The sequence below is a fragment of the Lagenorhynchus albirostris genome, chromosome 14 (genome assembly GCF_949774975.1).
Source record: "Lagenorhynchus albirostris chromosome 14, mLagAlb1.1, whole genome shotgun sequence".
In the NCBI taxonomy this organism is placed as follows: Eukaryota; Metazoa; Chordata; class Mammalia; order Artiodactyla; family Delphinidae; genus Lagenorhynchus; species Lagenorhynchus albirostris.
Window position 1 is genome coordinate 80,998,910 of NC_083108.1, and position 24,605 is coordinate 81,023,514.

General features: G+C 47.0%; 1 protein-coding gene across 4 annotated transcripts in view; it reads left to right on the forward strand.

The window, feature by feature from the left end:
- The first annotated feature begins 392 nt into the window (after window positions 1-392).
- The window catches only part of MLXIP (MLX interacting protein), a 60,308-nt gene continuing 36,095 nt past the window's right edge, over window positions 393-24,605 (forward strand). For all 4 annotated transcript variants that reach the window (XR_009534934.1, XM_060122077.1, XM_060122079.1 and 1 more), the window contains exon 1: window positions 393-879. Coding sequence is in view for 3 of the 4 variants with exons in the window: in XM_060122077.1 (XP_059978060.1) it covers window positions 467-879 (413 nt within the window). In the remaining variant the exon portion in view is untranslated. The remainder of the gene's footprint in view (window positions 880-24,605) is intronic.

Below are 24,605 nucleotides of genomic sequence, written 5' to 3' on the forward strand. Positions count from 1 at the left end.
AGCGCCCGCCCGGCCTGCGGCGAGGCAGCAGAACGATTCCCCGGAGCGTGGGGCGGGATCGGCACGGCCCGCTCGGCCAACGCCTCTCCTAGGCCAAGACACTGGAGAGTGGCACCGCCCGCTTACCAAGTCCCGCAGCACCCCGGAGGGAAGGGGGTGGCGAGGGGCGGGACCTGGAGGCGTGGCCTCCGCCTACCCCTGCCCCCCGTTTTTGTCCGCCCAGACACGGAAAGGTTCCCCTGCGCCTTTAAGAGGCCGAAGCGGGCGCCCGATTGGCCGAGACGCGCCGGTGACGTCACGCCGGGGCCGGCGCCGAGGCGGCCCTGACGGCCCGTGCCCTCCCCCTCCCGCCCCGCCGCGCGCTCGCGGACAGTCGGCGCGCGGGCCGGGCCGGGCCGGCGCCCCGTCACGTTTCCTCGCTCGCGTCGCCCCGGGCTCCGGGGGATGCCCCCGGCCGGGCCCCCCCATGGCCGCCGACGTCTTCATGTGCTCCCCGCGCCGGCCCCGCAGCCGGGGCCGCGCGGTGCTGCTCAAGCCCCAGGTGCCCGAGGACGACGACGACTCGGACACGGATGAGCCGTCTCCGCCGCCCGCCTCCGGCGCGGCCACCCCGGCCCGGGACCACGCGAGCGCCGCGCCACTGCCGCCCAAGGCCGGGTCGGGCAGCGAAGAGCCTCCGCGCCGCCAGCAGATCATCCACAGCGGCCACTTCATGGTGTCGTCGCCGCACCGCGAGCACCCGCCCAAGAAGGGCTACGATTTCGACACGGTCAACAAGCAGACGTGCCAGACCTACAGCTTCGGCAAGACCAGCTCCTGCCACCTGTCCATCGACGCCTCGCTCACCAAGCTCTTCGAGTGCATGACCCTGGCCTACAGGTAGGACCCGGCCGGCCCCACCTCTCGAGCGGAGCTCCCTTTGACAAAACAAGCGTGGAGGGCTGGGCCGCCTGGGGATCTCTTGGCTTCAGGCATTCCCTTTGGGTCTTCCCTCTTCGGGAGGGTTTATGGGTCTGGGGTCCCTAGTGGAAGCGAGAGGGGCGGGGGTTCCTGGCCTCTTCCCTGTCAGCAGGGCTTGGGTTCTTCCGGCTTCACGTTCCCCATGCAGGCCCTCACCTCCAATTACGAGGCCACCGATTTCGGGTAAGAAAAAGGTGTAAATACAGGCTGTACCTTGTGTTACCCGACTTTATCCACCCTTCTCCCAAAAGCTTTGTGTGTTTCCAGCAATTGCCAGTAGTGGTTAGGACCACCTGTCCAGGGTGGCTTAAAGTCGCTGGTTCCAGTATTTAATGGTTGAGTCAAATTTCTGAGCCTGTTTCCTCCGTTATAAAGAGGGGATGACAGTAGTGTCTGCCTCCATTGGCTGCTGTGGGGATGGGACAGCAGGTAAAGTGCTTATTCCAGTACCTGGCACATAATTAGTTGCTCCAGAAGAGTGTGAGCTCCTTTTCTTATTGCCCCAGCAGAGGGAGGCTGGGTCCTCTCACATCCCCTTTATTGGGAAGCCTTCCCCCAACTTCGGAGGGGCCCTGGCTGCCTCCTAGGAAGACTTGGAGCCACAGCTCTTGGAGGTGCAGGCTGTCCTCCTGGCAAGTTGGAGGGTTCTTTGGCTGGCTCTGAAACGTTATATGGACATGTCAGTGTTTAGGGCAGGCATCCCAGGCACCATCCTGACCTGTGGCTCCGGCTCTAGGCGGAGATCCCTTTTTTCTAAGTCACAGAAATGCGTGGTCCTCATGGGTTAACGTGGCCTTCCACTCTCCCTTTCTCGGTGTGTTTGTTAGGTATTTGCTTCCGATAATTTCTGCCTCAGCAACAGAACTTCTGTGGACTAGCTGCAGTACAGAGCAGCCCAGCCCTGCCCAAAGCTCATGATAGGATCTCCGCAGAGTGGAGGTTACTGCAGTAGTAACTGGACTGGCTGGGGTTGTCTCAGGTCTAGTCTGTAGGCAGCGCAGGGAAAGTTTCCTTGGAGACTCCAGAAGCAATGTAAAGAAGAGTAGGAACATTACCCTCCCTCTCCCCCCTATTTTTGAAGAGTAGGGAACCCCAAATATATCCAAGGTACACATTTACCTGACGTTGAAACACTAGATATACATGGCTCTGGGTGGCATTTTCCCCTCTGGAATAAATGATTAGTCAACTTGTTCCTTTGTTATGTTCCTGAAACGTACCCCACTCTTCCCGCCCCCATTTCCTCTCTTGAAGGCTTCCCTGATGGGTTGTTTGCCACATGGCTGCATTACATTACCCAGAGCTCTCCTCCAACCCCCCTTGCATGGCACATTGGTTAGGCTCTGCTCTGATTCTCTGGTCTTGCCAGTTTGAGCTGGCACTGAGCCTGTGAAGATGTTCTGTTTTTTTTTTTTAAAAAAAACCAAACGGCATTGAGATTGCAGCCCTCTGCCGTTGTTTAGCCTTGCTTACCCAGTCTCAAATTTTGAGCACTTCATTGGAATCAAACGCAACTAGATTGTAGCATATGCTACAGTGTGAGAGAGCCCTTTCAAACAAAATTGGAGATGAAAGACAGGAATGTGCTTTATTAAGCGAACTTAATCCTCTTCTTTATTTTAATATAAACTTCTCCACGTACAAAGAGAGAATAGTTGCTTGCGTAGCAGGAGGCATGGGCTCGAAAGCACTCACCTAAGCTCTGCTAAAGGAAAAATAAACCAGTCTCCCCGCTTTGCCCTCCGTTTGGATAACCTAAAGGCTTATTATTAAATAACACCAAAGAATTTTAGTAATGGTATTTTTTTTTCACTTCTTTCAAGAATATTTTGGCAGCTGTCCATTGCTCATTTAACTTTCTTGGTTTCAAAATGCACCCTTAGTTTGGTTTGAGGCTTACCTGGTTCTTCGAGACCGCCAGCCCCTTTGGCTCTCCTGCTTTGCTGTCATTCCCCATGTAGAGTCCTGCCACTGCAGCTCCCTGATATGTGTCCACCTAGTAATTGCTCATGAAGATGCTCTTTGTGTGTCCGCCTGGGGCTCGTTTGGATGGCCCCAGAGTTTAGTTGGCAGTGTGGAACCCGGGTACAGATTGACAGAGGAGTGACTTGAAACCAGTTGTCTGGGCTGTAGCCTCTGGCCCAGAAAGCAGCATGAGAACAGATGTGAGTTTCTGACCTCAGCTGTCCTGCACGACCACTAGCTGGCTTTCAGAGAAGGGGGGTTGAGATATGGGGGGCAGGGAGGAGAGAAGAGTCAACCCCAGAGGTGGCCTGACTTCCCTTTCAGTGCGGTGTGAGCCTTCACCACTGGTTTCCAGGTTTTCTGCTCCTGGGTCTGAGAGGAAGGCCAGCTGGGCCTCCTCTTCTGTCTGACTGTTTGTGGCCTAGGCTCTTTCTAACTTCAACTTCCTGTCTGTCCCCTGGCCTCTTCGTTCTAGCCGCCTAACTCTCCCTGGTACACTCTGTGCTTTTTTTTTGGTTGGTTTCCTGTTAACTGCTGCCTCCCAGCTGTTTCCAGATGAGGCTCAACAGCTCTTTGGGGGAGGAACTAAGTGCAGGGGAAGTTGTGGTTGTTTTTTCCCCAGTCGTGTGAAGTGGCCTAGGGACTCTGAATATGATCTGTTCCTGAACATGCACTCCTGAAGGATCTTTGGCAAGACTGACTTCAGGTGGGGGAATAGAGTCTTTGAGGAGTTGGGACTAGGTTGTGAATGTGCCCCGTGGTCCACCTGGGCAGGTGACAGTGCGGATGGATTCCAGCTTCATGCAGCTGGCATCCCTGTCCTTCCCACACTGTGATGCTAAGAAGCCCTGTAGTGAAACATCTCGCCCTGGTCCCACAGTGTGTGTTCAATTACTGGGACGTTTGGGAGGGGAAGAAGTCGCCTCTCCCCAAGGCAGAGCTTAGAAGTTCATGGCTTACCTTCTCTAAGGCTTCCTGTCTGCCACTGTAAAATGGGGAGGATAAAGCTCCGCTGCAGGGTGGAAGTGAGGATTAACTGAGATAATGTCTGTGGATGTGTCTAGTACCTGACAAATAAGAGGCAAGAGGAGGTTTAATGGGCTGAATCCATTCTGCGTCCTCATTCAGCTGACATTTATTAGGAGCCCAAGTTTCTCATCTGTAAACTGAGGGAAATAACGTGTCTGACTGGGGTCTTTAGTGTGGCTTTCAAATGCCTGCCTGACAAATGCTAAATGGATGCATTCTTGGTTTGTCCATACTTTCTAAGGCCCCACGAAGGAGCTGTGCACTCTAGAACATAGTTCATGGTCCTTGCCCTCTTAACACTGTGAGGAATGTCACACATGTAAATCACCCTCGTGGATTCTGAACACATCTAGTAGATAGCTTTTTGTGGTTGGTTTTGGTTTCGCTTCTCTCTCTCTCTCTTTTTTTAAATGTACGTTATTTTTGGCTGCGTTGGGTGTTCGTTGCTGCGCACAGGCTTTCTCTAGTTGCGGCCAGAGGGGCCCACTCTTCATTGTGGTGCGCGGGCCTCTCATTGCGGTGGCCTCTCCTGCTGCGGAGCACGGGCTCTAGGCGTGTGGACTTCAGTAGTTGTGGCGCACGGGCTTCAGTAGTTGTGGCTCGCGGGCTCTAGAGTGTTGGCTCAGCAGTTGTGGCCCATGGGCTCTAGAGAGCAGGCTCAGTAGTTGTGGCTCACGGGCCCAGTTATTCTGCGGCATGTGGGATCCTCCCGGATCAGGGCTCGAACCCATGTCCCTTGCAATGTCAGGTGGACTCCCAACCACTGCACCACGAGGGAAGCCCATCGCTTCTCTTTTTATGTAACTCTTTGTTAGGGAGCCTTGGTGTGAATGTCTGGGGGGCGGGGGGAGAGACAGTCCTTTTATGTATTTAAAGATAAGCTGTAGCTTTCTGGACAGTGGATTTCTGCTCCAGTGGATATTTGAGGAGACCTTTTAATTTGGACCTGTAAGATAGCCTTGGGATACAAGTTTCTAGAATGTAACCCTGTATACGTATGTATAGTAACCCTCTGTTCCTGATCCCCAAGTATTAAAGGTTTAGAGCATCTCGTCCTTCAAGTTTTAAGTTTTCCATAGAGGAACTTTCTAATCCTAGGTGCGATAACTAGCTGTAAGTGGGAACCATTTACACAAATGACTAAATTAGTTTTATTCTTCTGCAACCATGCTGAAGAGAAGCAGTTTCTCTTCTCTTGCGCTTTCTTTGGTCTTTAATCCTAATATGGTGTCCATTAAAGGGCCGCACTGAGATGGGAGTGCGGGCTGCAGAGATGAGAAAAGGCCGTCTCTGTCCTCCAGGAACTCAACAAACCTGGGGTGAGGGACAGATAAACAGACAGTTGTAAAACAGTTAGCAAGGGCTATGATAAACAACGTGAACCAGGTCCAATGGGAGCACCAAGCAGGGTGCCGAAGCCAGTGTGTGTGTGTGTGTGTGTGTGTGTGTGTGTGTGTGTGTGTGTGTGCGTTTCCATAATTGGGATCAGTGTGGACAGTTTCCCCTGACATTGGGGTTTCATACCTATCTCCCCTTCCCCATGTTAACTGTCAAAAATCATGCAGGAAGCCCCAGAGTTCCTTTTGCCTATCTTCTCCTTGTTGGTAGTCCAGGACCAAATTTCCTTTTTCTGTAGAGGTTGAATGGCTGATTGCCGTCCTGATGGAAGGGTGAAGAAGGGTGATCAAATTGGGAAGAGCCCGGGGAAAGGGGTTGGAGGGGAGGGTGGAGGGAGTTCATCTGCTAGGGTGGGAGGAGGGAAGAAAATTCGCACCAGCTGAGCAACTACCGCCCTCCTGGAGTCTCTGCGTTGTCCTAAGTCACAATAACCCTCTCAGGCAGGTGATGATGGAATTCCTATTTTTAAGACTTACCAAAAAAAAAAAAAAAGGAAAGAAAACCTGAGCACAGAAGTTAATTTGCCCTGTTGCTGGGAGGTGAGGCAGTTTGTCCAAGGCGGTGTCTCTGGGAGCTGAAAAGGAGTTGAAAAGTCACCTCCCTCATCTGCTCACAGAAGCCTGCAGTTCTGTAAGAGAGGAGGTGAAAGTGCCAGTTCCTCTAGGAATGTAAGGCGGGAGAAGCCAAGATGGGGAAAACAAATGCCCCTAGGCAGCTCCATGCCCTTCCTCGGGCTGCCCTTCCCCACTGGTAAAATCCTGCCCTTCCTTCGAGACTGTGGCCCTGCCGTCTTTCTCGAAGGGAGTGAATGCCACAGTCCTCTGCAAATCCACAACCTTATTGGTTCTGTGTGGTATTCTTCCATAGACCTGACTTCCCAAGATTCCTGCTCTCTTCACCTTTGACTTTCCCACGGAGCCTAACAGTTGTCTGGCACGTACTGGGTGGCTAAGAACTATATATGGAATTGAAAAGGGAAGCTCCGGGGCCTAAGCGGCCAACGTCAGAAACTTGCCTCTGGTGAACCTTGTTTATCTTCAGCTCTGCAAAGACAAATACACCCTCTGTGGAACAGTGCTTTAGGGGTGTTGGTGTGGAGTGGGACAACGAGGTGTCGTTTTGCTGGGTAGTGTTTGTGTTGTGACCCACACGGACTGGGGCTGTAGGCAGATGAGTGGCCCCTCAAGACGTCCACGTCCTAATCCCCAGGGCCTGTGAATATGTTAGGTTACATGGCAAAGAGGAACTAGGGTTGCTGATCAGCTGCCTTCAAAGTGGGGAGATTATTTTGGATTATGTGGGTGGGCCCAGTGTAACCAATCACAAGCGTCCTTAAAAGTAGACAAGGAAAGCAGAAGAGAACCAGAGAGGGAGCAGCGGGAGAAGGACTTGGCCTGATGTTGCTGACTTGGAAGATGGAGGAAGGGGCCATGAGCTAAGGAATATGGGCAACCTTTAGAAGCTTGAAAAGGCAAGGAAACAGATTCTCCCCTGGAGTCCTCAGACGGGACCCAGCGCTGCTGACATCTTGATTTTAGCCCCAGAGACCCGTTTCAGACTTCTGACCTCCAGAACTGTAAGACAGTAAATTTGTGTTGTTCTAAGCCACTCATTTTGTGGTCATTTGTTACAGCAGCAATAGGAAACTAATACAGACTGGTCTCAAAGTTTCTTGAGATGATGTTTTTAAGCACATGACACAAGTATAAAAGTCTTTCTTAAGGCTTCTTCCCCCACAGGAGAGCATAGCAGCCCACCCTGCAGTTATGTCAAGCTGTGCTGACTGTATTAGGCACCACTTCAGGGGATCTAGTGATAGGAGGGCCCTCGATATAAAAGAAAGTCTGTAAAGTGGTCTTATCATGGTTCCCTAGCACAGTTTCTAGAGTAGGGTATTGTAGAAAGTTAATAGTACTTATCTTTAAGGATTCTTATATGGCTGATGAAAAATTCAGAGTGTGAGCTCCTGTTCCCCAGAATTGAGTTACTTCTTGGGTATAAAATGTGCAGTTCAGACAGCAAATATCTTAGGTATTTTCTATCTTGTTGGAATTCTGTCTGTGGTTAGAATTCCAGGCCACAGGGCTTGAGTTTTAGGCAGAGCCCTTTTGGCCGCGTGGATCAGGGACCCTCTGGTGCTAGCGCATGTGATGGGGGTTTAGTAAAGGGGTCAGGAAGGGTGCTGGTACTCCCGTGAGCCTCCAGGGTTACCAGGACTGCCGGGCTTCAGTGCACAATGGAGTTGGGTCCCAGGGCACTGTGGGCCCTTGGCAGGGGGAGCTTGCCCTTCCCTTAAGGTTCACCCCCATCAAGTGACTCAGCTCCTCTCTCAGGCTCTGCTTTTCTTTGGGATCTTCTGCTTCCAGCTGGCGCTCTCACCTGCTGTCCTGCTCTTCTCTGCTTCCAAGCTCTTGCTTCTGGGAGCTTCTGCGTCTGCCTAACTGGAGCTCGCCCGTGGCCTGTGTTTCGCACACAGGCCTGCTTAAAGCTTCCCATTACTGTCAGTGCTCTTTGCCAATTGTCTAATTAAATTAGTCCATCGTCTCCAATTCAGGTACTTGAGAAAGAGACCAGCAGCGCCCTCCCTCTCTGAGCAGCACCTCAGGGACCCCAGAGCATGAGTCGAGCCATGGCCTTTGGACAGGATGCCCTTTCCTTCCAGAAGTATTAATCAGGCCTCTCTTGTGTGCCAGGCACTGTTCTAGCCCTTCAGGGTACAGTAGTAAACAGGACCGATTAGTCATCTGCCTTCATGGCATTTATATTCTTTTTTTCCTTTCAGTTTTATTGAGATATAGGTGACATACAGCCCTGTACACATTTATGGTGTACGGCACAATGACCTGACTTACAGGTATTGTAAAATCATGGAGTTTGTTGTCAGTTGGGGGATTCAGTGTGCAAATCAGGTTTATATCGTTACTGCAATAAAGAACATAAAACACGCTGGGAGATGGAAAGTGATGGGGGTGGGCAGGGTGGGGGACACCGTATCTCCGCGGGTCGGAGAAGTGTTCTGACGAGGTGACATTTCAGGTTGAACTGAAACCTGAGTGGCGAGTGGGAACCAGACGTGGGTAGTCATTCCAGGTGGTGGAAGAGCCCGAGGCAGAGGCCCAAGGTGGAATGAATTTGGCACATTCCGGGGCTAGGAAGAAGGCCAGCGTGGCTAGAACATTGAGGGCAGGGTGAGTGGTAGGAGAAGAGGAGGGAAGGGGCCTTGGTGGGTGGTAAGAGGTCAGGATATTTGCTCATTGCTCTGGGGAGTTGGCTTGTTGAGGCTGCTCAGTGGGGACTAGGGGATGGAAGGCAAGGGGAGCGCACGTGGGTCCCAGAGTGGGGGCAGCCTCGGAGGTGGTGAGAAGTGCGTGGATGCAGGGCGGCTTTGGGCTTGCCGGTGGATCGGACCTAGGGGATGTAAGGAAAGAATCAGCAGGGACCCTGAGGCTTTTGGCCTGAGCCGTGGGTGAAAAGAGGAAGCCGAGGGAGCCCTGTCAGCCGCGTGGCTGGTGTGAGTGGTGCTGAGGACCCTGCTGTGTTGCGCTGTTCACTAAACTTGGCCACGTGGGCCGTGGGCGGAGCAGCTCCCCGGGAAGGGGCTGCGAGGGGCTGTCAGCGTCGGGGGATACCCTGGTGTCCAGGGAGGTCCTCACTGTCTCCAGAGCAGTTCTCCACTTAGCCCCGACCAGTCTAGACCAGTCCAGGCGCCGGGCTTCTTTCTTATGTCCCAGCTGCTCTGTCTTGCCTCCCTAACCCCTGTTGTGCCTCATGAGGGGCCGGTTGGCCGTGGGAGGTTTTGGCGTTTTGAGATTGTATTTGGGATGGCAGGTTTTGTTGTTGTTGTTTTTTCCTGTGAAATGTATACTATCATATCCCGAATGATATTTTGCATTCACTTGGGTCTGGTTGTGGTAGAGGAGTACCGCCTGGTCTTGAATGCCCTACAAGGAAACTTCTCCAGATCTAGCATTCCTAATGTGTTTGGGGTCAAACTGCACCATCAGACAAACCTTCTAGGAGGAGGCAGTGTAGAAGAGGTTATTTGGTAGCTCCAGAAGGACGTACAAGATCTGGAAAAATAATTCCAGAAACTGAATTCCTTGTCAATAGCTTTTGAGTCTCAGAAGTGAACATAAAGAATCCGATTGAGGAACAGTGAAGAGCGAGGCCAGGGAGTAAAGAGCTCATAAAGGGACAGCAGGGAGAAGCAGGCTGCTGGTAGGAACAGCAGTGCAGAGGGGACCCCGTGGGGATTGTGTTAGCACAGTTACACTGTTGAGGAATATTCTGTGCATAGGAGGGTCTATTTTGAAAGCTAGTTACCACTTCTTCCCTCTGTGGCTTGTGGGCATAGGGAAGAAGGCAGCCTCTTTTGCTCTGTCACCATGGAACAAACAGTCATCAAAACAAAAAATAGCTTCTTATGTAGAAAGTAGGAGAATTAACCTAGTTTCTAGATATTTACCCAATATTCTGGCTTTTTAAAAAACAACCAAGGGCTTCCTTGGTAGCTCAGTGGTTAGGAATCCACCTACCAATGCAGGGGACATGGGTTCGAGCCCTGGTCTGGGAAGATGCCACATGCCGCGGAGCAACTAAGCCTGTGCGCCACAACTACTGAGCATGCGCTCTAGAGCCCACGCGCCACAACTACTGAGCCCACGCACCACAACTACTGAAGCCAGTGCGCCTAGAGCCTGTGCTCCGCAACAAGAGAAGCCACCACATGAGAAGCCCGCGCATAGCAACGAAGACCCAGTGCAGCCAAAAATAAATAAATAAAATAAATAAATTTATTGAAAAACAAAACAACAACAAAAAACAACCTAAAGAACCCCTTCATATGCTCAGGTGGTAACTGACCCATTTGCAAATGGACTACCTCATCTTATGGGACCTGCCCAGATAGCTGGATACTATGCTTTCTAGAGGAAGTGAATTTATAAATTCCTCTTATTTATTAAAATGAAACACTTTCGGACTTCCCTGGTGGTGCAGTAGTTAAGAATCCGCCTGCCAGTGCAGGGGACATGGGTTCGAGCCCTGGTCCATGAAGATCCCACATGCCGCGGAGCCGCTAAGCCCGAGTGCCACAGCTACTGAGCCCAAGTGTCACAACTACTGAAGCCCACGTGCCAAGCCGGTGCTCTGCAACAAGAGAAGCCACCACAATGAGAAGCCTGCGCACCACAACGAAGAGTAGCCCCCGCTCGCCACAACTAGAGGAAAGCCCGCGCGCAGCAACAAAGTCCCAACACAGCCAAAAATAAATAAATAAATTTATAAAATGAAACACTTTCAGCGAATTCTTAAAACAGTATATGATTATATTAGCTTGCTGTTTTAAACAACTATTTTCCAGTTGAGTAGCGGGGTCTTTTACATTGCCTCCTTTGTTCTTTAAAATTATTAAACGGATCATTCTCTGCCTTGGAGCAAGACTCTTTCTTCCACTTGTACAGACAAGTTTTTGTTGTTGTTGTTGTTAACAGCTTTATCAAGATATATTCATGTACCATAAGATGCAGTCATTGTAAGTGTGCAGTTCATTGATTTATTTTTTTGTTGTGCGGTCATTATCACAATCCAGTTTTAGAATATTCCATCACCCCACTAACTTTTACATTTAATCCCGGTTCCCACTTTAGCCCCAGACAACCATTAATCTGCTTTCTGTGTCTATAATCTGCTTGTCTGTGCCTTTTCTGGACATTTCATATAAATGGAATCATACTGTATGTGGTCTTTTGTGTCTGGCTTTTTTCACTTGGTGTAATGTGTGCAAGGTTCATCCATGTTTATAACACATACCCATATTTTGTTCCTTTTTATTCCTGGACAGTATTCCATTGTGTCAATATACTACATTTTGTTTATCCATTCATTGACAGGCAAGTTTTTGAGGGAAGCCTAGTAGCTTCATTATTTGGATGTTGACTTTCCATTTCCTGTAGTAAAGGTCTCTTGCAGATTCAGCTAGGAACTTCCTTACAAGGTGAGAACAGGAAATGGCAGTGAATATGGTGGAAAGATGATGGATTCAACACCACTGGATAGTGGTGCCACTGGTTGGCAGCATATCCCTTAGCCTCACAAGTCTGGGTGTCTTTAACCGTAAAGAAAGAAAAAAAGTGAGAGGGGAAGGGAGGGGTTAGACTAGAATCATGGTTACCAATCTTATTTTTCTTCCACGGACCTCATGTTTTTGAGAGATAAAGCCTTAGAAACAAATTGTACTCAACAATTAAAAGGAACAAACTACTGGTATGTGCAGCAACACAGATGAATCTCAGAAACATTACGTCAAGTGACACAAGCCTTACCTAAAAGATTATATACTGATTCCATTTATATGAAGTTCTAGAATAGGCGAAGCTAATCTACGGTGAAAAGAAATCAGACCAGTCCCTGCCTGTGAGGGAGGTTGAAGAGGGAACTGGCTGGTGAGAAGCAGGGGAGAACCTTTTAGAATGATGGGCACATTTTATATCATGAAGGGGTTGTGTATACATTTGTCAGAACTCTCTGAATGAATGGTACACTCAAGATTTGTGCATTTTATTATGTGTAAATCTCACCCAAAACAAAAAGAACCATTGACAAATGTTGAACTCAGGGACGAAGTGTACTGATGTCAGCATCTTATCTTTGAAATGCTTTAAAATAGTGGCTCTCAAACCTTTTGGTCTCAGGACCTCTTTGTGCTCTTAAATATTGAGAACCCCAAAGAGCTTTTGTTTGTGGATTATATCGATGTTTACTATATTAGAAATGAAAATTGAGAAAAAGTAAAAATATTTGTTAAAGTACTTTAAAAAATAATAAACCCCATTTACCATGTTTACATAAATAACATATCTTTATATAGAACAACTATCTTCAAAAAAAATAATGAGAAGAATGACATTGTTTTACCCATTTGCAAATCTCTTAGTTAATGCTTAGTTCGAAGACAGCGGGATCCTCATATCTGCTTTTGCATTCGTCTGCTGCAATATCGAATGTCTGGAAAACCTCACCATTCTTGAGAGAATAAGAGTGAAAAAGGAAAATAACCTCTTAGTATTATTTTGAAAATAGTTTTGATATCCTGGACCCAGAAGGGGTCTCAGGGGCCCTCAGGGGTCTCCAAATCACACTTTGAGAACCACTGCTTAAGCAAAATAAGATGGGTTGTTGGGTGGGTAGATGAATTTTGATAAAGTAAACACATCAAAGCGGTAATCGTAGCATTCAGGTGGTGGGTGCATGGGCGTTCACCATCTGATTCTTTCAGTTTTTCTGTATGTTTGAAAATGTTCATAATGTTAGAAAAATGAGAAAATCACATTTAAACAGTGGCCACCTGGCTTTATCATGGACAAATAAATATGTTTGAAAATATTGAAAACAACTTTTGGAATGAAGTACTGACACATGCTACAACATGGATGAACCTTGGAAACATTTTGCTGAATGAAAGAAACTAGTCACAATGGACCACGTGCTGTGATTCCATTTGTATGAAATGTCCAGATTAGGCAAACCCATAAAGCAGAAAGTGGAGCAGTGGTTGCTGTGGGAGGGAAGGGTGGATGGTCACTGCTAATGGGTATGGGTTTTTTTAAAAAATTAATTAATTAATTTATTTTTGGCTGTGTTTGTTGGGCCTTCGTTGCTGTGCGCGGGCTTTCTCTAGTTGTGGCGAGTGAGGGCTACTCTTCGTTGCTGTGCCTGGGCTTCTCATTGCACTGGCTTCTCTTGTTGCGGAGCACGGGCTCTAGGCGCACGGGCTTCAGTAGTTGTGTACACGGGTTTAGTTGCTCCGCGGCATGTGGGATCTTCCCGGACCAGGGCTCGAACCTATGTCCCCTGCATTGGCAGGCGGATTCTTAACCACTGCGTCACCAGGGAAGCCCAAGTATGGGGTATTTTGAAGGAGTGATGAAAATGTTCTAAAATTAGGGAACGGTGATGGTTACACAACATTGTGAATATACTAGAAACCAGTGAACACTTTTAAAAGGTGAATTTCTTTTAAAATGGTGTGTAAATTATGTCTTTTAAAATGGTGTGTAAATTATGTCTCAGTAAAGCTGTTACTTAAAAAAAAATCCAAACAGTTTAGGTTTTCAGCATTATCTTCAGGGAGGCTTACTTGGGAAGCACTGGACGATATGATCTTGAAGATCCTAAATATGTCAGTGTGTAGAAATTCCATGACTCTCTATCTTCCATCTCTTCTGTGTACAGTAAATGAGAGACTGTTTGGGAAGGTGACCTGTCCTGGGCATTTCCCCTAGATTAAAATCGACTCAGGAATTCGGCTCTCCAAGTTACCTCATAGCTTGGCAAATCACCCTAAGGTTATCCTGATAAGACCTTTTTTTCTTTTAACATTGTCTGGGTCAGGGGTCACAAAGTCAAATGCCCACAAGGACCAGGAAATAAAGTGGTCATCGGTAAGGCAGAGAGGACATTTGCTGTCTTTTATTTTCTGGCTTTTGATATCGTCATGGTTACAGAGAAACATTTCTTTATTATGAAAATCATGCAAGTATAAACTGCAGTTGATTGGGCCTCCCTGATGGAAGGGCAACAGGGAGTGGAGGGGTCTGTCGTGAACTGGAGGGTACATGCCTGGTCTAAAGGGGGCAGCCATCACTCAGCTCCAGGCGACTTTTGCTATTTGGGAATGTGAGCTCAGTGTTACATGGTCTGGCATATTTGAAAATTGGAAGAAATCTGAATTTGTATGTGAACTCTACATTTCAGTTTCTACCTAATGTCTGAGTTCAGGTATTAGGAATTCTGGGGAAATGAGATTAATCTCGGTTGCATCTAGTTTAGAAGTGAGTCTTGGCCTAAGAGATGAAGGGGTGTGTGGTGCTGTTTGCCGCAGGTCAGCCCTGGCACGAGGAAAGTCCTGTTAGGTGTTCTTACTCTTAGTGTCCCTTCATGCTGTGTTGAAGTTGATGCGATCACAGGATCATCATCTTCTGAATACAAAACCTAAGACTCTCCTCCTGGTAAACCCCAGAGGTATACGTGCTCCTGGTCGACAGTTACTCTGAGTTATGAGGAACTAGGGCGATTATTTTAAATAATCCTGACTTGGAGGTGGAGGGTTGACTCTCCATTTTGTGAAGTTATTGGACGGTAGGTTACTCATAGCTTTACATTCCATTTCTGACTGTTACCCCTTAACTTCACCACCGTACCTGCCTGGGGTGGGGCTGTTTTCATAAGGTGATTCTGGGGTGGAGGAAAGGGATAATCACTTGACTTAACTCCAGACAGTTGGTTTGGTTGTAGTTGAAACAAAATTATAACTTGACGTTAGCCTGAGGAGGCCTCTCACTTGGCTCTTGTTTAAAGTTTCTAACCTACGCTTTTGATGTTGCGTTGCATGCCTCTGGCTTTGCTTCCCCAGTTAAGTGTGTATGTGCGCGTGTGCACTTGTGTGTGTGCTTCCCCAGTTAAGTGTGTATGTGAGCGTGTGCACTTGTGTGTGCTTCCCCAGTTAAGTGTGTGTGTGTGCGTGTGCATTTGTGTGTGTGCGTGCGTGTGTGTGTACGTGTACTTCAGGTGGTTAAGAAAGGAATAGACATGCTTGCTTTGAACTCTCCCCCCAACACACACTCACACACCTTCCCATGCAGCCACCCTGCACACGTTCTAAGCCTTTCCAGCTCTTGGATTTTCTGTCTATATTTGATCTGATCTATAAAGGTGTTGGCAAATAGCTTTATGGTTCTTAAAGGCCATGACTTTGCTTCTAAGCCAGATTGAAATAGAATTTGTACTTCTCAAGGGTGCAGCTAAGCACGCTCACTGAGAAATTGGGGAAGTAATCTTCAAAGCTTATTTAGCACCTTACTTTTTGGAATTTGACTGTATTTCTGGGTCTCCTTCCAGGGGAAGAAAAAAAAAAAATCCCAACACCCACAGATAACTATTGTCAATTCCCTGGTGTTTATCCTTCCAGACCTTGTGGGGTTTTTGTTTTTTTGGCAGGGTAAGTGTATTTTGTTTTTCTGTTTAACAGACTGTGAACACCTTTCCAAGTCCCCAAATACTCATCTGCAGTATTTTTTAGTGGCTGAATAGTATTTCATTGTCCACACAGTGAAATGTACTGTTACTTATTGGAACCCTCTCGGGTGGTCATTGAGAACATTTCATGATATTTTTGTGTTTCTGAGCCCCTGTTCTATTTACCTTATCATATCCCTACTTTCTCTGAAAATGTCCCTCTGCCTCTTCTTCCTGACAGAAAGAACCATTTACCTGAGAACCTTTGGAAAAAAGGCACCTGGCCTGGCCTGTCCCACCCTCCTGCCCGCATGGATAAGGTGTGTGTGGAGGTGGTGGTGACAGGTATGCAGCTCAGCAGCAGCCTTTGTCTGTGCCTCAGGCTGCAGAGAGAAAGGCTGGCTGCATTCTCAGCCTGCAGAAGGGCAGGGGACGCGGCGGAAGGAGTCTGACGCACCCCTCAGCAGCATGCCCGGACCCGGGCTGAGCTTGCATGTTCACGCCCCGAGGCCAGGGCTCCCTCACTCACGCCAGCAGGTGGATGCCATCCTTGGCTTTTTGTGTTTCCAGAGGCAGGGAGAGCGTTGAGCTTCACGAAAGGTAGTGATTCCAGCTGTGAGTCTGCCCAGCTGTGGCGAGCTCACCTGAGATGGGGAGTCGAGTGGATGCGTGTTCCTGCGAGTCACAAACCAGACGCTGGTGTGACTTGGTATGTGGAAGGGAAAGCTGACTCAACGCTCTGGAAAACAATTTAAATACTGTCTGTCGCATCGAGTCCAGAGATGCTGATTTCTGGCTTTTCGGCAGCCTTACTTGTCAGCGTGATCACTGGTGGGGCTTCTGTGGTTCCGTCTATCCGACCACCCACACTGGTGACAGAGTGGTGGCAGGGGGCCGAGCCAAGACAAGAGGCCTTCGGTGACGTTTTAAACACTGGATCAGGTCATTATGCCTCCCTCAGCCCAGTGGCAAGGTTAGGCTGCCCCTGTAGCGTCCGGGTCCGCCGGCTACATCCTGGCCCAGAGCCCCTTGCTGTGGCCTCCACCTCCTACCCCAGCAGAGCCTGGCCCCAGCCTCCTAGCGCTCTCCCAGGCTGGTTCCCTATTTATTGGACCAGTCTTATTTCCTTCTGGCTTTGAAATTCATGATTTTTTTTCCCCCACGAGAAACCTTGGCAGAAGACTTTGTTCCATGGGAAAAAAGCCTTCTCAGAAAAGCAAGGAACCCACTTATGAGCTTGGCCCCTGGCTTGTCCTTGGTGATGTCCTTGCACAGTAACTGAGAGCCAGCAGGCAGGTGGTGCTGGGGAAACTTACCGGTGGTGGGCACGGCCTCCTGCAGATGCTTCTCTGGTAGAGCAGCCTACCGGAGGACCTGCTGATCACAGTTGAGCTGGCTCAGCCTGTATGTAGACAGCTGCTTTTTGCCCCATAGCTTTGTTTGCTTATCTCTGTTTTTATGCCGATTGCTGGCTCCTTGGAGTGATGGGTGTGTTTGTGGTAGGGTGTGAGGTGATTGCCACTGATTGGTAAAGTATGGATGAAGTGAGCAGGGAAGGGTGTGGTATGAGAAATACTGTAATCTTCTGGTCCCTCTCATCCCTCAGTTCTTCCCTGCAGAGAAAATTTCTTCTGCTTCCTGTCCTAGAGGGTAACAGCTTTCAGGCTCCTGTGAAGCTGGGAGCAGCCACCTCGGCTCAGTAGCTCCAATTGAGGTCTTGGGTGTGCTGCCGTCCCTGATCGACGGGAACAGTGATCCAGCAGCACTGTAGAAAAACTTGACATTTCAGCCCTGTGTTCTTTGTTGTCTGGGATTGCTGGAAATGCTTCAGTATGTGAGACTCAAATATGTCCCTGGAGTAGGAGCTCCACGGCTGCACAGCAGTCAGCTCCGGTGATGTGTCATCACTGAATGGCAGCTGGCCTGCCCGTGTTGAGTCACACGCATTGGCCGCTGTTGATAAGTTTATGTGTGTAACTTTTTTCCCTCTTTTTAGCATCGTGTCTCAAAGTCAGGGGTAGAAGTGAGGAGAGGAGTGCAGGATTTGGTGGGCTGTTGCAGTCTTCTGACAAAACCATCATTGTTTGGAATGAAGTACCAGTTGGTTCGGTTTGAATGGCTCCATCGCTTCAGTGCTCTGAAACGGCTGTTATTCTTCCACCTCAGCAGCGTTCCTGGGGGGAGGTGGAAGGAGGACTGCCCGATCCAGAGGGGAGAAACTGCTCTCCTTTGCCCTCTGTGCTCAGCAGCAGATCTGTTAACCATCCAGAGCAGACAGTCTTCTCCTGGTCAGCGGACATCCCAGGCCACTCCTGGACCCCGGCTGGGTCGCAGCCATCGTGGCCTCTTGGAGGAGTGGAGCTTTTAGGAATCAGGCTGCCTGCTTATGGCCTCAACCTCCCTTGGCGCTCACCTGTCCTGGCCAGGCTCCCTGCCTGCTGCGCTGCTGCCCAGCTGACCTCCCTGCCGACCTGTTAGCCTGCCGTCTGTCTCTGTCATGTATGATAGCTCAAGCTGCGGAGTTAATCCAAAGAGCGAATCATTCCTCTGGCTGGACTCCCAGACACAGTCGCTTGAGCCTGGGACAGACACTCAGTGTTTTGGTTCTTTCTGATGCTGATTAGGTTGCGTTGTCTTACCTCTGCCCCTCGTTCAGTTTCGTGTTTGTGTGGTCAGATTAGTCAGATCCAGCTGTGTTTGTGGAAATTCCAGCCTCTCGGGTGAGGACAACAGGAACTTGCATTGCAGTGGAGGAGCTCACATAGGAAAGACTGAGCCTCCTCCATTTGCTTCCAGAGTCAGGAACTTCATTTTCCTGCATCTGAATTGATAGCTCTCCAAATGCAGTGTGGTCGCAATATGACATTTGAAGAACTTAGGAGAAATGCAGAGTATGAGAAACCATTTTTTTAATGACCCTGGCCCCAGACTGGCAAGTTAAAGTGATTTTTCTCAGAGACGGAGATGCAAAGGCAAGGAGATTCTACGAGGACAGAGCCAGACGGACGGGAGGGGGTGATGTAAAATGACCTTGTCCACAGCGTTAGTTCTTCCTCAGAGATTGGAAACCACCTACATGGTGTACTTTGGGGAGCACAGAAGAATCTATCAGTGGAGCTAAATTGCTTCTTTAGTTCAGTCCTTTGAGTTTTGTGGTATTAAAGTTGGGTGGATAGCTATTAAAATATGTTTGCAAAAATGACTCATTTATTTGCCCTTCTCTTAAGGACTAGAGCTTCCTTTGATAGAAGCCAGTTTTCCAGATCACTGTTGTTTATTTCATTAATCATCTCTTTTATAAAATTAACCATTCTTAATGGGAAATGGAAATCCCTCTCAAATACGTAATAATCTTCACTGCTTTCTTGAACATACTGAGTCTAATATAACATTTGATTATTTAGGAATCTATTTCTGAATGTTACTTATTGTAGTATTAGTACCATAGTGACTTCTTGATGAAGTTGCACTGATCAGGTATGTTTACTTCTCTACTCAACCATCACAGCCTCTCTTGTGAGTTGAGTTTTCAAATCTTTAATGATCGTCTCCTCCAGGCTGTTGGCTGCCACTTGTTCTGCAATGAGTTTGCCATTTACTCTCCCTTTTTGTCTCGTGCCTCTCATTTTCTATTGGTTTGCATAACTTGTTAAATTGAGTGTAAAATGAAAGTAATTAACTTAGTGAGAGTTTAGAGACTCTGAGTCAATTGCACAGACCTTTACTATCTATCTTGAATTATTTTTACTTACTTTGGTATAACTAAATTAAGCTCCAGATAGTTGCGAGATAATGCTATACATATAAACTTCTTTTACAGTGTAATTTTAAGCCATTATTATCCAGTTACATCACTGAAATTTGTTGACCAGGCTAACTTGTTTGTATGAAAGAAATTATCTGCAAATCTTAAGAATATTAAGCTCTTAAGAAAATTACAGTTTATTCTTATTTCTGAAACGTTAACTCCAAATCACAATGGTAAACTATGTCCCCTGGCTAATTAAATATTACTTTCTATTACTTATCAGAAGGAAAATCACTTTTTCCCCTTTTCAAAATGGAAATAGTTTTATGGAGGGTCCTCTCCAGCTCTTCTCCTTATTATATAGAAATGCATACTCATTGTCAGATGGAGAATTCAGACATTTCAGAAAGATAGAAAAGAGCAGCATCCTCTGAAACGTTCTTCTTGGATTTATTTACTTTATTTTGTCACTGTGCCCTTTTTACTTTTTTCTGTGCCTGTATAGGTAAAAATAGACCTGTACCATCATTTTCAGTTGTTTTTTGAAGAGCAAAAGTTTTTAATTTTGATGAAGTCCAATGCATGTTTTTTTAAATGGTTCATGCTTTTTGTGTCCTATTTAATAAACCTTGCCAAACGCAGGGCCTCTAAGATTTTTTCCTATGTTTTCTTCAAGAAGTTTTATAGTTTTAGCTCTTACATTTAGGACTATGCTCCATTTTGAGTTAATTTTTGAATATGGTGTGAGGTAAGGGTTGAGATTCAGTTTAAGAAGTACTTTGATGAATGTTCTTGTTTATAGCTTTTCTCATTCTACTTCTTTAACTATTTTCTTAAGATAAAGTCTTAAAAGTAAAACTGTAAGATCAGAGAGCATTCACACTGAAATCTTTGATATATGTTGCCAGACTGGTTTTCAGAAATTGTACCAATTGGAAAAGAAAACCTCCAGAATGGGAGAAAGTATTTGCAAATCATACATCTAATAAGGGATGTGTATCTAGAGTATATAAAGAACGCTACAGGGCTTCCCTGGTGTCGCAGTGGTTGAGAGTCTGCCTGCCGATGCAGGGGACACGGGTTCGTGCCCCGGTCCGGGAAGATCCCACATGCCGCGGAGCGGCTGGGCCTGTGAGCCATGGCCGCTGGGCCTGCGCGTCTGGAGACTGTGCTCCGCAACGGGAGAGGCCACACAGTGAGAGGCCCACGTACCGCAAAAAAAAAAAAAAAGAACGCTACAACTTATAAATAAAAAGACAAAACAGCCCAATTAAAAGCAGGCAAAGAACTTGAATAGATATTTCTCCAAAGATATACAGAGGACCAATAAACACATGAAAAGATGTTCAACACTGTTAATCATCAGAGAACCCTGGCAGTCCAGTGGTTAAGACTTCGCCTTCCAATGCAGGGAATGCAGGTTCAATCCCTGGTCGGGGAGCTAGGATCCCATATGCCTTGCGGCCAAAACACCAAAACATAAAGCAGAAACAGTATTGTAACAAATTCAATAAAGACTTTAAAAAATGGTCCACATCAAAAAAAATCTTTACAAAAAAACCTCCCCACACACACACTGAGATACTGCTTTACACCCACTAGGTTGTGATAAATGTTGGCAAGGGTGTGGAGAGATTGGAATCTTCCTACACTGCTGGTGGGAATGTAAAATAGTGCAGCCTCTGTGGAAAACACACTAGCAGTTCCTAAAGAATTGAACATAGGGACTTCCCTGGCGGTCCAGTGGTTAGGACTTCGCGCTTCCACTGCAGGGGGTGTGGGTTCAGTCCCTGGTTGGGGGACTAAGATCCCACATGCCCTGTGGCCAAAAATTTAAAAAAAAAATTGAACATAGAGGTGCCATTTGCCCCAGCAGTTTCACTCCTAGGTATGTACCTGAGAGAAATGACAGCATATGTCCATGTAAAAACTTGTACACGAATGTTCTTAGTAGCATTATTCGTCGTAACCGAAAGGTGGAAACGGTTAAAATGCCCACCAGCTAATGAATAAATCAACAGAATGTGATATATCCATACAGTGGAATATTAGCCATGAAATGGAATGAAGCACTTGCTCTAACATGGATGAACCTTGAAAACATGCTAAGTGGAAGAAGCCAGTCACAAAAAACCACACATTATATGATTCCAGTTATATGAACTGTGCAGAATGGGCACATATAGAGAAACAGGAAGTGGGGGACTTCCCTGGCGGTCCAGTGGTAAAGAATCCACCTTCCAATGCAGGGGATGCGGGTTCGATCCCTGGTTGGGGAACTAAGATCCCACATGCCGCAGGGCAGCTAAGCAACTACTCAGCTCGCGCGCCACAACTAGAGTCCGCGTGCGGCAAACTACAGACCCCATATGCCCTGGAGCCCTCACGCCACAACTAGAGAGAAGCCTGCGCGCCGCAACGAAGACCCAATGCAGCCAAAAAGCTAAATAAAATAAGTAAATACTTAAAAAAAAAAAAAAAGCAAGTGGATTAGTAGTTGCTTAGGTTTGGGAGCTGATGACTAAGGGGTATAGCATATTTTTTTGAGGTGGTGAAGATGTTCTAAATTTGATTGTGGTGATAGTTGCACAACTCTGTGAGTACACTAAAAACCGTTGAATTGTATGCTTTAAATGAGTGAATTGTTTGTGAATTATGTCCCAATAAAGCTGTTACTCCCTAAAAAGAAAAGGTTTACCAACTAATATTCCCACTAGCAGTGTACAAGAGCCCATTCCCCCACATTCTCCCCAGCTCTGGGTTGTCATTGCTGTAATTTTAAATTTTAAATCAGCTCTATTGAGGTTTAATATGTAAACAATAAAATTCACCCTTTTAAATGCACTGTTATATAATTTTGACAAATGTATTCACATGTGTAATCACTGCAGTCCAGATACAGGACATTTCCATCCCCCAGAAGGTTCCCCCAGACCCTTTCCAGGTATTCCTCCCCATCTGTCTCTCACTATAGATTTGATTTGTCCTGTGTTTTGTGTAAATGGAATCATACAGTATATACACTTTTTGCCTGACTTCTTTTGTTCAGCATATTTTTAAGACTCATCTGTGATGCTACTTGTATCAGTATTATTGCATGGATTTGAATGTTTCTGTACCAGCCTTGGTGTGGACGTATATTTTTATTTCTCTTGGGTAAATGCTGGGTCATATGTAAGTGTATGTTTAACTTCATAGGAAACTGCCAAACTGTTTTCCAAAATGGCTGTACCTTGGGGCTTCCCTGGTGGTGCAGTGGTTAAGAATCCGCCTGCCAATGCGGGGGACATGGGTTTGATCCCCGGTCTGGGAAGATCCCACATGCCACGGAGCAGCTAAGCCCGTGCGCCACAACTACTGAGCCTGCGCCCTACAGCCCACGAGTCACAGCTACTGAAGCCCGGGCGCCTAGAGCCTGTGCTCTGCAACGAGAAGCCCCTGCTCACCGCAACTAGAGAAAGCCCACGCGCAGCAACAAAGACCCAATGCAGCCAAAAATAAGTAAATAAATTAATTTTAAAAAATCCTTTTTCAAAATAGCTGTACCTTTACAAAAATTTTGTGTACCATTATTACTGTGCGTTCAAAACTCTGTTAATCAGATAGGCCAAATTGTGGTACGCGGGCCTCTCACTGTTATGGCCTCTCCCGTTGCGGAGCACAGGCTCCAGACGCGCAGGCTCAGCGGCCACGGCTCACGGGTGCAGCCGCTCCGCGGCATGTGGGATCTTCGCGGACCGGGGCACGAACCTGTGTCCCCTGCATCGGCAGGCGGACTCTCAACCACTGCGCCACCAGAGAAGCCCTTTCTCTGGTGTTTTAATTTGCGTTTCTTTGATCGCTAGTGTGTTTTTTGTTCCCTGAATTTGACCATTTATTTTATATTTGTGAATTTCCTTTTAGTTCTTCCAATTTGCTCTTTTTTTAGTTGGGATGTGGGTCTTCCCTTTTCCATTTTTTTTCAACTTTTTATTAGAAAAAGATTATAACAGAAAAGTTGAAATAAAGGCGCAGCCGTCACCTTTCTAACCACCACCTACGCAGCCCGCATTTGCTAGCTTTTGCTGTACTTGCTCTATCTATACGTCTTCTTACTTTCAAATGGCTCAGGAGAAGAAGTTGGAGACATCATGACATTTTATTCCTCATTTCATAACCATTATGTCATATCATGCCAAAAAATATTAGTTTATATAACATGCAGTCTATATTAAAATTTCTCCAGTCAAAATGTCTTTTGTAACTGGTTTTTCTGAATCAGGATTCAGTCAAGGCTTATACTATGCATTTGGTTTTCATCTCTTTAGTCTCTTTTAACATAGAAAAATCATTCTACCTTTTCCCTGTTGGCATCGACTTTTGGAAGTGACCAGTCCAGTTGTCTTGAAAAACGTCCTACATTCCGTATTTGTTTTTTGTTTTGTTTGACGTGTTCCTCTGGGTCCTGTATTTCCTGTAAACCACATGGTAGGCCCCGAAGCCTTGATTACATTTAGGTTCAACATTTTTGATGAGTGTGCTTCACAGATAGTCACGTTGAAGGTACACAGTGTCAGGGTGTCCCACTATTAGTGATACCAAATCTGATCATTTGGTTGCAGGTAACTGCCAGATCTCTTCATTGTAAAGGTATGTTTTTCTCCATGCAATTACTAGGAATTTGGGGAGCTTAACTGATTGCGTAGAACTCCTTATGCAGTAATTGTTTTTCACAGTCTTTGTCTCAGTTTGGCACTGATCTTCTAACTTTGCTTCTTGATTTTTTTGATTTAGGAGAGATTTTTCACTTTTATATATTTAAACGCCCAATAGTACAAGAGATTTCTTTCCAAACGTCCCTTTCCTAAACCCTACTCTCCCCGTTTTTCCTTCCTCTCTCTCTCTCCCCCACACTTTCTCGTTCTGCTTTATTTAAATAACTGGTATGAGAAGCTAGCTCTTCCTCCTTGTCTATCATCTTTTTGGACTACAGATTCAGAAAATTGCACTTAACCCAAATGTGAGGTATGGACGCACTGACTTTCCATAGCTGTCTCTTATTTTTCCAAGAACTTAACTGCTGTAACTGATCACAGCCCTCTGGCAAAGGGGAGGCAACAGTGAGATTGAGACTTTGGTCCTTAAAGCTCCAAACAACCCATGCTCTTATCTTAGCTCCTCTCATCAAAGCTAAGGATGGAGGAGGGAGGGGACCAGAAGTCAAAACTGCTGATACTTTGAGAAAAACCCTCTTTATTCCTCCTGCTTGAAACGCCTTTTCTCTCCATTCCCTTTCCCTGGTTAACTCCTGCCCATCCTGGAGACTCGGCTCAGGCATCATTCTTGAGGAAGCTGTCCTGGACCCGCCATCGAGTACCCTGCCCTGTGTTTCCATACACTGCACACATGCCTTCGCTCCCTCGAAGGATGACATTTCTGTCTTTCCCATTAGCTTGTAAGGTCCGAGGATTAAGAGCCCGGGACTAGCTTTGTTGCCGAGTCCTCCACACAG